At 38.9% G+C, this 14734-nt stretch overlaps 1 protein-coding gene and 1 long non-coding RNA gene across 18 annotated transcripts in view; one reads left to right on the forward strand and one right to left on the reverse strand.

The window, feature by feature from the left end:
* cacna1bb (calcium channel, voltage-dependent, N type, alpha 1B subunit, b) overlaps positions 1 to 14734 on the forward strand; it is a 212020-nt gene that overhangs the window by 183946 nt on the left and 13340 nt on the right. For 11 of the 16 annotated variants that reach the window (XM_024298888.2, XM_036214639.1, XM_036214641.1 and 8 more), the window contains 7 exons: positions 613 to 709; positions 5716 to 5821; positions 5917 to 6024; positions 8254 to 8363; positions 10613 to 10791; positions 11188 to 11317; positions 11416 to 11526. In XM_024298888.2, the coding sequence (XP_024154656.1) occupies positions 613 to 709; positions 5716 to 5821; positions 5917 to 6024; positions 8254 to 8363; positions 10613 to 10791; positions 11188 to 11317; positions 11416 to 11526 (841 nt within the window). Of the gene's footprint in view, positions 1 to 612; positions 710 to 1337; positions 1435 to 5715; positions 5822 to 5916; positions 6025 to 8253; positions 8364 to 10612; positions 10792 to 11187; positions 11318 to 11415; positions 11527 to 14734 lie in introns of all 16 variants that reach the window. The other 5 variants (XM_036214634.1, XM_036214638.1, XM_024298897.2 and 2 more) reach the window with 1 other exon arrangement.
* LOC112162905 lies at positions 4110 to 8823 on the reverse strand. Of its 2 annotated transcripts, XR_002922184.2 has the most exons (4): positions 8598 to 8823; positions 8456 to 8532; positions 5054 to 5948; positions 4110 to 4546 (listed from the first exon to the last, which is right to left on the reverse strand). It is a non-coding gene; the product is annotated as an uncharacterized LOC112162905 (long non-coding RNA). The 2 variants fall into 2 exon arrangements; XR_002922183.2 differs by lacking the exon at positions 8456 to 8532.

Raw genomic sequence — 14734 nt, forward strand, 5'->3', positions numbered from 1 at the left:
GGGAGACCAAGTCCTTGTACTGTGTGATGTGTGTTTTGTACATTTCTTCATGAATAGACAAGCCAGTTCTCCTAAAGAGCCGCTCTAAAATAACCAGATCAAAATACTGCTTTGGGATTCTTTATAGAGAGGAATGAACAGTAAACTGCATTTAAAACCTAAAAAAAAGTAGAATTTTCACAGTATGGCCCATTTAAGGTATCTGGTCAGTTTTTAACTTGAATACCCCTCTATATACACGTGTATATATATATATATATATATATATATATAAGAAAAAAGGTATCAAATCAAGAATGTTTATTCTGATAAATAGAATGACAGAGTAATTGCTTTTTGTTTCTTCATAGAAGGATTCTAGCTTCTTGGAACCAGCTGGTACTTCCTGTTCTGAGTACCAGGGGGAGGGGTTACTTAATCCAGTTCTCTTATGCAGTCAATGCCTTAAGCATATTTGGAATGACATTCCATCTATTCAAATGATTGAGTGTTCTATATGAATACTGCAGAAATCCAGTAGAACATCACCAGCATTGCTTCCTCTTGTGAGTTTGTTCTTCCAGATGATGCAGTGGCTGATCTAACCTCTCCAACGTGTCTCATCTTTTTCAGCGGGAGGATTTGCTATCGGGATATGTACAAATTATTGCGTTTTATCTCACCTCCCCTGGGCCTGGGCAAGAAGTGCCCCAACAGGGTGGCCTATAAGGTTTGCACAGCCACACAGTCTTAGTTTTGAAAGGGACCGTGATAGCTTTGGACTGAACGACCAAACGTCCATCAGTTCTTCACTAACCAGCCGACACACAACCTTCAGCCAGAGGCATCAGAGATGTTCACCTGCTGTGTTTCCTTTTGGATGCTGCTGATGTGTCTGCATCCAAACCGAGAGGCTGTCTTAAAGGAATACTCCACTGAAATTCAGCTGAGAGGATCAAGTTCCAGGAAACTTCCCAAAGTACCTCAGCAGCAGAAATCCAGTCTCAGCAGTGCAGAGAAAAGACTTGAAGATCCTTTGTTGTGAGCAGTGTCACGGAAAAAATCCTGAACACAAATACTTTGAAGCTGCGGGTATAAAGCTCAGCTGAGAAGATTAATTTCTGGTTGGGTATTCCTTTTAGAACAAACTCTTTTTTTCCTTTGAACTGTCTTTCCTTCCCACCATCGTTGCACAGGGAATCCTCTGGATCCATTCCAGATCAAACCAGAAATCTTAATAACAAAGATTTCTGTGTTTTTTCTCTTGTTTCTTTTTTCTCTTATTTCTTTTTTTTCCATTTCGTGTTGTACTGTGACCCCCTCACCCCTTCCCTCCCTCCATCCTTCCCCCCTGGAAGTGGACGCGTGACTTACCGCGATATGTACGAGATGCTTCGCGACATGTGCCCTCCGCTGGGTTTGGGAAAGAAATGCCCTCCCCGAGTGGCCTTTAAGGTAGAAGTCTTTGGTTTAAACGTTCTTCTCCTTCATCCTCCAAACATCTTCAGGCTTCTGTCTTGGTGAGGCAGCTGGAAGTTCTGCTGTTGTGACATATGTCTGTGTATCCGTGAAGATCTGTCCTGTTCCTTCAATGCGCCACACAATCCAGCAGGACTTCTTTTTATGTGGAACACAATTCCTCAGCTCTACAGAGTTTAGGAGATCATTTATTTCTTTTTTGTTTTTAAAGCAGGAGTTTAGTGAAGGAAGAGAACAAAGTTCCCTCTGCTTTAAACTCATTTACAGAGTAAGTCAGTGAACCACAGCGGCTGAAATCTGTCAGGATTCCTGACAGAAGAGTCCTCACTGGGATGAGGCTCTAGCAGCAGAACCCGTCTCCTTATTCTGTATGTTTTAGACTTTAACCCTGTGGAGCCTACAGCATCAAATAGTTGACTGAAAATCCAGAATTAGGATTTTTTTAAAACCTTTTGCTAAAATAAAATAAAAAAATACAATGTTTTTATTTTAATAAGATATAGATAGTATCAATTATAAAGCGTTGGATGATTTAAGTTTTTTTGCTCACAACAATGTTGATGTTTAAGTAGTCAAAATATTGTGTTTTCAGGAAAAAAGCTCCTTTTTTATCCACTGTCAGACATATTTGATCCTGAATTCATTTACAAGTCTTAACTTTTTTTCGTTAGTGCAGGATTCAATACTTTACAATAGGAAAGTCGAACTAATTCACAGAGGGGGCCAAAATCCAAAACACACCTAATGTCATGGCCCAAACACTATAAACAATTATTGAACACTTTAAAACGACTGTTTTAAAACTTTAAAAACTAAACTTTTAACATAACTATGAATAATAACAGGAAGAAATATTAATCTAGAATAACTCAACGTAAACCTTAAATAACTTTCAACATTTACCCTTCGTAAAAATAATATTTTGTCAAAATTACACAAGTTTGAAATAAGCGTAGGATAACATCGTTCCATTATAACAATAAAATAAAATGATCTAGGGTCGGATGTAATTTCCCAGAGGGCCAGATCCAGCTCCCGGGCCTTTACTTTGACACAAGTGATGTAGAGTATTATTTCTTTATGAAAAAAACATTAAGCATTATTTTTTGTTAGCATATTTACACTTGTAAATGTAATATTTAGCCATAATTGAAAGTTAATTAACTATATACCTTTTCATTTTGTTAAATTCCCCATGACTTAGACATCCAAGAATAATATCTTCATGAAACAATATATAAAAACACGTAAATCTTTACAAAATGTTTGAGTGATAAAGTAGACATTTTTAAATGAGCAGGAAAAGGCCTTCTACTGCCCCTAGTGGAATGATGATGAACTACAGGGCACAACATGTGGATATAATTTGAGTTTTAAAGGACAGCTTTGATCATTCTAATAAGATTAGAGTCTTAGAAATGTATCATATATGATAAGACCAAATATCTAAGGTTAATAACTTTACATCAAAGAATATTCAGGTGAATAAAGTAAATAGACTTCATCGCCCACCTGTGTTATGGCTGAAAGAACCAGGCTGTGGATGCTGGTGCAGCGGCAGGGAAAGGCCAGTCACATGACCGCCCTCTGCACGCACTCAGAACAAGGGAGGAGGTGCCGTGATAACATTTATGTTTCTGCCATTCTTGACTCTAAGTGTTCAGAATTTAAACCAATAGAGAAAAAACTTGTGAAAATAATATTTTTTTTCTATTTAAAAAAGTAGAAATGTTGGTTTTGTTGTAATCTTCCTAACACAGTTTGAGAGGCAGCAGCAAATAAGCTGCAATGTCAGGATGTAGAAACAGTTTTAAGGGAAGAATTGTATTCCTCTTCATGTCTGGGAAAAACAAAACCCAAATTTGTTATTTTTGAGCTCTCTGGCTGGTGAGAGGAGACATTCCCCAAAGCCTCCATGTCTCCTCGTCAGCCTGGCTTTGATGGACTGCCGGAGCGTCGCTTTCGTGACTCCTGGAACGACGGTTTCTTGAAGGAGTCAGATTTGTGTCGGAACAATCCTCAGGTAGCTCCTGTGGCAGCTGCTTACCTTTTAACATGCCGCCTTAATGTGAGTGGTTCCAGTGTGTGCTCAGCTGTCGCAGTGAATCAGAGTTAAGGCGGCCCTGCCCTCGCCCCGGTTAAAGATGCCTGAGTCTGACGTGGCCGCATCTCCAAATATAACTGCTGCTGTTGTGAGCGGCGAGGAAAGACAGGAACAAAGACTGAGCAGCGGGGCATTTAAGGGCGAGGACGTTGTCCTTTTTTTCTGTCTTTCCGTCCCTGATGTTTTTGATCTCCTCCTCCTAAACCTGCCGGCCTTTCTAATGAAGACTCTGATATCTGTCCCCGATTTTATGATTTTTCTTGAGGGTAACCTTCTGTCTCCTTTGAACGATCTCCATTCTTTCTGGGGGTTTGTGTCCTTCCCTTCGCTGTTCTCCTGCTGTGTTTGTGAGGAGGAGGATGATGTAAAGTCTTCCTCTGCAGGCGTCGCTCTCCTGAGTTTGAACTTGTTGAAGGGGAGCTTATAGCTTCATATCTGCAGACGTTTCCATGTTGTGATCTCAAGTCCAGGTACAAACTCTTTCTGTGTGCTTCACATCTCACCTCCTCATCATCTGTGTAATGACGCTGCAGGCAGAATGTGAATCTTTTTTTTTTTTTAAATCCGTTTCACATCCACTTGAAGAAACCGCCGAGCATCAGTTGTGCGTTTGACCTGCAGCTGTGCTCTGAATTCAAACAGGCGTGTGCAGGAATTTCTCATCAGAGCTGTCAGACAGTCGTCACTTTTCATTAAAAAGATGAAGGAAAAAAAATTGTTCCTGTCAAAAAATAACCAAAGTAGAACTCAGGGTGGTTTCATAAGCTTTTTCTTTTTTAAATTCATATAAATTCTTTTTTTCTCCCTCTGGAACATCTTTGCACACTTTCTCAAAAAATAATGTTCAGGAGCCGACAGTGAAAGTGCTGCTTCAATGCTTCTGCAGACAATGAGATGTCGAGACTCTTTTGTTGTCATGCTTTGCATGAAGAAGCAGATAGTTCTGGTTTCCTTCTTTAGACGTGGAATGACTGATCCAGTTTTCTGAAACAAAAGAGCCAAACATAGTTTCAAAGTGTGGTTCTTCTTTGATGAAAATCATGTTTTTGGAGTTTTTAACATGTATGTGTTGCATTTTTCTTATGAAAAAGAACAAATATAGTAAGAATCATTTTGTTTTTGCATCTCTCCTTTTAAATTGCTGTCAATTAGACTTTTTAAGACACTTAGGTTGTGGGATAGAAATTTTATAATCATAATTAAAACACTACTGGGAACACTTTAAAAAAAATAAAAACATATAATAATATGGGGAAGTTTTATTCCTTCTCCTGATCTGTTTGTGTTACAGCAGATCAGGAAAACAACACTTTCAGTAGTTTTATGTCTAATTGCAGACTATTTTACAGAAACAGGAACTGAATATTTACAGACCCAACAAAAAACATGGATATAAACATAATCAATATGAATAAAGTTTAGCATAAAATACAGCAGGGGTTTGTACTCAATAAACCCCTGTTGTGACAGTAGAACACAAGAGGATCTCACCTCGTATCTGTTTGCTCAGCTGTTAGACAGGACAAGTTAAAAGAAAAGAAACCAAAATAAAGAGAACGGGGGCTGATGATCTACCCTGAACCAGGCGGGAGGCTTTGGAGCTGGGTGGTGTTTGCACCATCGCCTGCTCTTTCTCTTTCCTCATCTTTTTTGGTTCTCTCTGTGATGAACTTTAAACCGTCCAGATTTCACTCCGCCCCCAGACCCCTGCAGGCCCAAACAGGAGAAAGTGGGTGTAGGAAACTGTGACACTGCAGCGTTGCTATGACAGCGGTGTCATAGCAACAGAAGCAGCAACTAACGCCAGATGGAGAAAACAGTTGATTTATTCAAATGTACTTCTTTGTTTGGACTTTTGTTTGATGTGGCCATTTTTAAAGTGAGGAGACAGGAAACAGAGCAGGTGCAACAAAACTCTCAAACAAGAAACCACCTTTACTGTGATCGCTTTATTCTTCTGGCAGAAAACGTCTGACTTAGCCAAACAAAGTCAGATTTTGTTCTTGGAGGGAGATAGAAGTGTTTGCTGGTTAGTGGTTCTCTGATGGAAGTTTTTTTTTTGTAAAACAGTTTAAAAGCTATCACTGTTTTCTTATTAAAATACTATTTCTGTCATTATCTTTATATTTTTTGAAATCCTCTCTTTTCTTCAGCGACTGGTAAAGATGAACATGCCGATTGCGGACGACAACACTGTTCATTTCACTTCCACGCTGATGGCTCTGATCCGCACCGCCCTGGAGATCAAACTTGCATCTGGTAAGGGCCTCATCGGGGGGCTGAGAGGCCAGCGTGAGTGGCAGGGATGGCTGTGGTGCAGATGCGCCGTGACATGTTTGTGGGTCTGTCCTCAGGGGTCCTGGCACAGAGTCTTTGTGATGCTGACCTGCGCAGGGAGATAAACAAAGTTTGGCCAAACCTGTCTCCGAAAACTGCCAACTTGCTGGTGACGCCGCATAAATGTAAGCTACACCAGTGTTTGCAGAGTGTTAGCCTCCAGGGGCCCTCTGTCTGCAACTGTTAGTCATTCATCTTCTGTGCACTTGTCTAATTTCTCCAAACAAGACCAACAAGCCATTATCAGTTACTCTCACAATAAATCAGTGAACCAAACTACACAAAAAAGCCCAACAAACAAATAGGCAAACCCCCAAAGCCATATCACAATTAATCCTGGACGAGCCCCCATTTACGTTACTCCTGTCTAGGTGTCTGTAAAACTATGTAAAATAAAGGTGGAAAAACACAATTTAAACATCCCAACCACTCAAAAACTCTCTCTAACAAACCCAGGCTCAAAACAAGCTGGGACATATTTACAGAAAAATTCAAACTGCGCAAAAACAACCGAAAATACAAGAATCAAAGCCTCTAATGACAGCAAAGTAAAATTTTTGCTGCTGTGGACAAATGACGTGGCCGTTTTTGAATGCTGAGCTGGAGGTCCTCGTCTAATCAGATGCTCCAGACAATTCAGGCACGGCTCTGCAAATAAAGATAGGAGTGAGAAAAAAAAGAAAAGACAGAAAAACATCCCACTCCAGCAGAAAACAATGGAAAACAGACAGAGAAATTCATTTCATTTCATGCTAATTTGGCTTTTATCTAACATATCAGTTGCATGCTAGCTGTTTTGGCTAATTCGGCATCTACTGAGGCATATTAGAAGTTTTACTAATATTTTAGCAATGTCCTAGACGGCTAAAATGGCGTTTACCAAGGTTTTTCAAGCTAATTTAGCCTTTAGCTAATATTTTAGCAATATCTTAGCTGTTTTGGTTTATTTGGCATTTCTCTTTTTCAGCTTACTTCTCCAGCTTTATACGTATAGCTTAAAGATGTATGCAAATAAGCATCAGCAATTTATTCAAACTTTTTCCTTTTAATACATTTCAGCTTATTCTGCTAAATGTCGTGCAGTCAAGCAATTAATTACTTATTAGTTGTTGGCTAATGGTTTAGCAATATGCTAGCTGTTTTTAGCTAAATTGGCATCAAATTAGTTTATTTTTTAGGGGGGCTAATTTCGAATTAAGCTAATGTTTTAGCAACATGTCAGCTTTTTTGGCTAAATTGGCATCTACCAATGTTTTTAAGCTAATTTGGCTTTTAGCTAGCTAACATATCAGCAATATGCTAGCTGTTTTGGCTACTTTTGCAGGTAATTTGGAGTTTTGCTATTTTAGCAATATGCTGAATGTTTTTAGCTACATTGGCATCTTCCAAGGTTTTTCAAGATAATTTAGCTAATATCTTGGCAATATCCAAGCTGTTTTGGGTAATTTGGCACTTACTGAGTTCATTTCATCTTACATCTCCTCCTTTATACTTATAGCTTAAAAGTGTATGCAAATAAGCATCAGCCATTTATTCAACTTTTTCCTTTTAATAAATTAAATTTTATTCTGCTAAAAGCTATACAGTTATGCAATTAAAGCAACCACCTTCTGCAATTCTGCAATCAAACGCATTTCTGCAGGAGATTTTTTCGTTATGATGATGTTGTTTTTAGCCAAAAACGAAAGTCTGTGTAGTACTCTAAGACATAGTTTCTGCAGAGCAGCAGGAGTTATTTACGAAATTCACCACTTGAGTGGTAGGCAAAACTGTCGTGGCGGAGGAACACCTCCCATCCATACCCTCCTGTTGCTGAGAGTTCTCTGTTTACAGGCCCTCACATCCCCAACCTAACATTACTGGTGCAACAAAAATGGTGAGCAATATTGGCTCTATCCAAGGGAGACAAAAAGGCATCTTTGCATCTGCTCCTGATTCACATTGACTTGAAGTAGTAAATACTTAGAAATGCAATGTTATTCTTTAATCTTAATTTTCCTCATAAATCCTCGAAAAAATGCGACAAGAACATAAAAAAAAATGTTAAAAACGGCAAAAACATGATTTTCGTACAAGTGGGTCTTTAATGCTTAGGCATGCTTTACTAAAAGCTTTTTAAAATGCTTTACAGCTGCAGAACAGTGCTTTACCAACATTTAAAAAATGCTCCATATATTTGAAATAACTGCTGAAATAGGCTCAACTCCCTCCTTGTCCAAAAACAACAACCACCTTCCACTTTTCCAGCTCTAGTATTCATTTGTATCTTGTAGCTGATGTTGTTCATTGTTGCTCCGCTGGCTCCATCTTGTGTCTGCATGAAGGAACTGTTCCTCCCCTCCTCTTCTCTGCAGATAATGAACTGACGGTGGGGAAAGTGTATGCAGCTCACATGATCTTTGACTACTACAAGCAGAACCGGGCCAAGAAACTCCAGCAGCAGAACCCCACAGGGGCGCCTCAGGTGAAACAAGTGTCGAAGTCATGAGGAAAATGCAACGTTGCTGTGATGTAAAGTGTATAAAATGCAGCAAAAGATAATTATATTGTTGTTACCTCTCAGTATTTGAAATAGGATACCCCAACACTAGCAGGATCTCTGGATATGATCAGTCAGTGAGTGTGTAATCATCCTGATTAAGAGAAAAAAGTTGAAAACCAGATGTTGAAGTTATAGTTGAGAGTGATAAACTTTTACCTTTTAGCCATCATGATGAAAATCGATCAAAAAAAGACATTTCAGGTCTATCATTTAGGTGAGCTGGTGGCCTTTGTCCCCTTAAAGATAAATCTCAGACCCAACAGAATCTATTCCCCCACATAATATCCATCGTAGTCTCTGCTCTAGCAATTAAGGATCATTCTCATGACACTGGCTGAATTATTTTTGAATAAGAGTTATCAATATAACCTATTATCTACTACCACTTACATTGTAATTATAAGGATTCCTGAGTGGCTGTTTTGTTGCCACGGGAACAGAAGATCATAGAAGAGCCCTCACAGATGTTACATCTCAGAAGTGTAGGCCCAGAGGATCAGGAGGAGCCGCTCAGTACACACTCAAACGTATTGTGAAGCTCCTGTGGAGGAAGTTTAGCTGTGTGAAATGAAAATTAAGGTGATAAAACAAAACCAGGCTTCAAGGTTTTAACTAAACTAAAAGGCTTGACTACAAGAGAAGCTCAAGAAAGTGCAGCAGTAACTTGAAATGTGCAGGGTACCCCATCTCTGACGTGGACTGAAGGTCTGAGGAAAGAGCTGCTTCGGCTTCTCCAGCTGGTCCTTCTGGAGGCCAGTTGGCCAGGCATGATTCACAGCCCAACTTCACCATCTGTGAAGTGTTACATCTCTGTAAAAAAGTACCTGAAACAAATCTGAGAAATTAAGCCATCAATTTTAACATGACAGTCAACTTTTACAGCTGTGTAGATGTGAGATTACTGATTTAACGATGACAGAGACTCATTTTATCATAGCACTCGTTCTTTTTCCCTATTTTTAACCCTATGGGAGGAGAGAGGATCATGGTATGGGGTTGCTTATCCAGGTTTTTCCCTTTAATTCCACTGAAAATGACTTACAATGTTTCAGCAGAAAAAAAAAAGTTTTTGGACACATAGTCCACCAAGTTTGTAAGAAATCAATCAAGAAAACTGATTGTATAAGAGAAATGGATAAAGTGAGTGTGATGTCACCCATTTAAAAATGGCTGACTTCTGGCTCCAACCAAAATGAAGTCAGTTCAGTCGCCATTTTTCTTTTGTTATTCAAACTCTACCTTGTTGGATCTAAAAGTCACCTGTAAGCAGTGATTGGTCCGACTCGGCCTAAGTCATCGTTTCTATGGCAACCGCTCTCACAAATCAGGAGTGAGCTTGTTGGAAAGCCTACCATTTGAAAGTGGGCAGAAGCTGTCAATCAAACATTTAACGTGGCCATCATAATTTTATTGAGGCATCTGATTGGCCAGCTTGTTACTTGAATAACTTACATTTCAAAAAATAAAACATGATGTAAAAAAAAAATAATCAGACCAAAAATGGTTATTTTGACAAATATAATGACAGAATAATAACTGTTTATTTATTTTCTTTTGGTTTCTTGGAACCAGCGGATACTTCCTGTTCGAAACGTGATAGGGAAGGGATCACTCTGTCCAGATGTCATATACTGTCAACGATAAATACATGGATAATCCAGTTTAATGTGGAAATACTAGACTGGTTTGCACTGAAAAGCTTTGTGGTGAATCTAATCCTCAGTTTGAGAACATTTCCATAAATACTCCCAAAATGTGTCAAAGAAATTCCAGAAACTGAATTCTTTTTTAGGTTGTGATGACCGGGAGCCACATTTAACCTTATGGGTTTTAGGTTTAAATAATTGTAAAAGCTCAACAGACTGATTTGATTTTAAACAGTTCTGCATCTTTTTGTGTTGTTTAATCTGCATGTTTTAAATCTAAGATCAAACGTGTTTTTAAATACTTGTTATAATATTTCAAAATTAAATAAGTTTTTACTTGGTTTAATATTTCAAATATTTGTGTCTGAACAAACGATCCAATCAATTAATTAAATTTCATCTCAAATAAATCAAAAACCAAATTGATTGATTTATCTGAGCCTAATGAGCATATTTCAGTCACCAACACAGTGTGAATTCATAACAAAGTCAGGTGAGTTTACCAGCTGTCCCTTTGGGTTGCAGAATAAACTGGGCGCCCTGTTCCGTCCTGTGCTGCCCTTCACTCACATCCATGCCTCAGAGCCCCCGATGCCCAGCCCCAAGCAGCCCCTCCCACCTCAGCCTGAGCCAGAAACCAAAGCCGAGGCCCCGCCCACCACTGTCAGCACCACCGCCAACATGACGACCAGCAGAGACGCAATGTAAGTGAATAAAATAGAGAGAACGGCTTAAGCTTTGGTCAAAAGCAGAGTTTCATCCAGATATGAAGCAAATGAACAAATCTTGACTTCCAGGACAAAAAGTTGATGTTCCTCTGTGGTCTAAAGCAGGGGTCTGCAAGCTGCAGCTCCAGAGCCACATGTGGATCTGGAGCTGCAGGTTGCAGACCCCTGATCTAAAGACTCATGTTGATGAGTTCAGGGTGTATCTGATCAATCACACCAGGATGCAAGTCTACAAGTCTTCATATACACATGTTTGACATTAAATATTAAAGAAAAAGCAGTATTGGGACTAGTCTGACTTCAGATGAGAAACCAAACCTGATCATTTAAGAAGCCCCTAAATCCAATCATATTTTGTCTTTTGAATCAAAGCCTGAACCAGAGGAATACCATAAAGCACTCCCAGTCTGGAGATGTTTCTCAGACCTCACAGAGGCCCAGAGCTCGGAGGAGGCTGCAGAGAGGCCAGTCTGAGGACGTGCAGTACTCCTCAGAAGCACAGGTATGAAAGCATCCATATTTCATTCTGCCGTTAACACACTTCCCTAATGTGTCCTGACACACGCCGATGCCTGCATTGTCCCTCTCTGCATCCTTCAGGAACAGCTGGAACTGAGGCAGGTGGAGATTATTTCCGACTCGGAGAGATTTCCGAGCCTGGAGAGCCACTGCAGAGCGGCCTCGCTGCCCCGGCTCAACGCCGAGCACCACGTAAGCTCTCCACCGCCCCTCTCCTGGTTTTAACACTCTGGTTCTCCTTCCTCGCTTGAATAATGGAGAGGCAGCTGAGATGAGAGAGGAGCCCGAAGAGGCTGATGGAGCGCTGTGTTAGTGAAACCAGCTGTGAGGAGACAGATCTCTCACTATCAGTCCACATCAATCCAGCCGGCTCACCCCGACCCCCACATTACTTTTCTGGGAAATAAAACCCAGATCAAGAATGCAGAACAGCTATTGACTGATGAGGTTACAGACAATATTTAAGAGAAAAACAGAAGTTCCTCTAGATGAAATGCTTTTGTTTTAAGTTCCTGATTTTTTACATTTTTTCTGACTGACTGCATTTCAGACTCCAACTTTACCATCAGTTTTAACCTTAAAAAAGGGTAGCCAAACCCTAAATCCACTTTTTTTTGGCAGATGACCTGTATAAATGGAGCTTCAAAAGTCCTGACTGTTGCCAAATTTTTGACAAATTAAAGTAAATTTGTTTAATTCTTGAAAATATTGTCAAAAACCGCCTGTGTGCTGCCCCCTACAGGTTTAAATGAGGTATTACAGTTGAATTTTGTTAAAGGTGAAATCATTTTGGTGATTCTCTGAAATCAGTGCACTTTAGTGTCCCACTTTCATATAAATCAAGCCATAAAATGCATTTTAAAACTAGAAATGGAAAGATCCACGTATCTCTGAATTGTAGCACACAAAAATAGTTTGATAATTATGCTTTGAAAAATGTCATGGGCTGCTGAAGTGAAGAGGTCGGCCAAATGAGCGTCCCCACCAACCAAAGTTACTTTTTCACACTATACAAAACTGATAAAAATAGGCAATAACCTTAAGTTATTTCTACTAACATGATAATTTGCCTGTTTACCTTCACCTAAATCACATGTCAAAGTCAGGTTATTGTGTCCGGCCCTCCAGATTATTTTATTTTATTGTCATTAGTGTCCCGATGGTATGTTGCACTTATTTCTAACTTATTTTTATGGAGATTAAAATATAGAACATTTTTTAAAGTTTTAGTTAATTTATTCTGGAATATTATTCCTGCCTTTATATTATTCATATTTATGTTAAAAAGTTACGGTTTCAAAGTTTTTTAAATTGGCATTCTGCTAGTTTTTTGGACTGTTTTTGGCATTTACTAAGATTTTTCAGGCTGTTTTGGAGATTAGCTGATGTTTCAGCTACATGTTAGCTGTTTTGGCTACCCTAGGTTTTTTTTTTTTCCCACAAGGGGGCAAAATCCAAAACACACCTCAGGTCGCTGGCTGAACAGGATAAACATTTATTAAACACACTAAAACTGTAACTTTTTAATATAATTATGAACTAGATTTATAGCATTACCTGTGATAATGCTAGTGTGAATGCTGTAAGCTGAATTTGGCCGCTGAAGATGCTAGTGCTGATAGCTGAAGATGCAAGGAGATGAAATTGATAGCTAAAAACGCTGAAGGTGATGGCTGAAAATACTGATTCAGAGATTTCAGCTATCAGCTTCAGTGAAGGTAATAGCTGAAAAGACTGAAGCTGAAAGCCAGCTAAAATATTAGCTTAATCAAGATAAAAATCACAAAGTGCTTCACAGTAAAACGCAAGTAAAACAAAGACTAAAACAGAGTATAAAAACAGAATATAAAAACATAATAATAAAAAAAAGATAGATTCCAAACCTGTTAACATGTTGCTAAAAAAATAGCTAAACTTTATAATAGCCTAAAAATAAAAAAAGTCTAAATTAGCCAAAACAGCTAACATGTAGCTGAAACATTAGCTAATCTCCAAAACAGCCTGAAAAATCTTAGAAAATTGTAAAATTGTCCAAAAAGCTAGCAGAAAAACAATTTTTAAAACTTTAAAATTGTAACTTTTTAACATAATTATGAATAATAAAAATACAGGATCAACATTCAGTATTTTACTCTTCATTAAAACATATTTTGTCCAAATTAAACAAGTTAGAAATATCCGCAAGATAACATCGGGCCATTAATAACAATAAAATAAAATGATCTGGAGGGCCGGATAGAATTACCTGGTGGGCCAGATCCGGCCCCCGGGCCTTGACTTTGACACATGTGCATTACGGGGTTGAATTTAAAACAACCTAGGTGACAAATTAATTTCTAGAGAAAACATTTGTTCTCAGAGATTTAAATAGTTCTGCATCTGACGCAATTTTAAAAAGTCTTTTTTTTTTTTAATTTTCAGTAACCTAAGAACCCAAAGTGCACCAAATTCAGAGAATGACACATTTAAGTCCCACTTCATGTCAGGAGTCTGACATCATGATCTGCAGCTCCAGTAATGATAACAGTCCTGTTCCCCAAGCCCCGCCCCTCTGACTGGATTTTCACATTTCGGCTGTGGGCGGAGTCAGCCTCCAACTTCCCTGTTTGGTTACATTGTAATGAGCAGAAACCATATTTGTAGATTATCATCCTCACCAGGTTAAAGACCTCAAACATGTCAGTCATTTTCCTTTGACTCCTAAAAAATTGTTTTTTAAAAAGTGAAACTTTTTTAGCAGTTATGACATGAGATGCAGAATGTAACTGACTTGAAAGAGTGGATTCCTAATTTAAATCTGCACAAGCGACTGGAATGAGACCTGCAGGACTTGCTGGTTTCTAAAACGTGCTTGTGAGTCGGCTGGCTGTGAGATGTGGGGGCAGCAGGGTGTCGTTGCCATGGAAACAGAGAGTGAAAGAGTGTTGATGCTGACCGGCACATCCCGGAAACATCGTTTGGAACACTGGTGATAAATGCTACTTTCAGGGTGGGAAACTTTTCAAGAACTTCCTACTTCATTTTTTTTCCAAATACCTGTATTATGACACAAACTCAGTTACTCAGTGAAGAACTCAGCAAACACCATCATCTAAGTGTTCTCCACTGGTTTATACTGGTGGCCCATTTTTTCTTAATTCATCTCCTTAGAAAGCAACCTAACCCAGAAACAGAGCTGTTGGATTTTACATAAAAATGTGTTGTTTTTTTTAAATTAATGAATGAAAATGAACTTTTTAAAGATTTCCTGCTGATGAAATGTCAGGTCTTGTTTTTGTCTTCATGTTTTCAGGTTGTTTGTCGCCCTGTTTCCGTCTGTCTGTCCTCTTCCACACTCTAACACCAGCTTTTCTCTTTTTTATGTTGCTCTTCTTCCATCTCTGACTCCCTGGAGGATTTA

Source organism: Oryzias melastigma, linkage group LG12, assembly GCF_002922805.2.
Source record: "Oryzias melastigma strain HK-1 linkage group LG12, ASM292280v2, whole genome shotgun sequence".
NCBI lineage: Eukaryota > Metazoa > Chordata > Actinopteri > Beloniformes > Adrianichthyidae > Oryzias > Oryzias melastigma.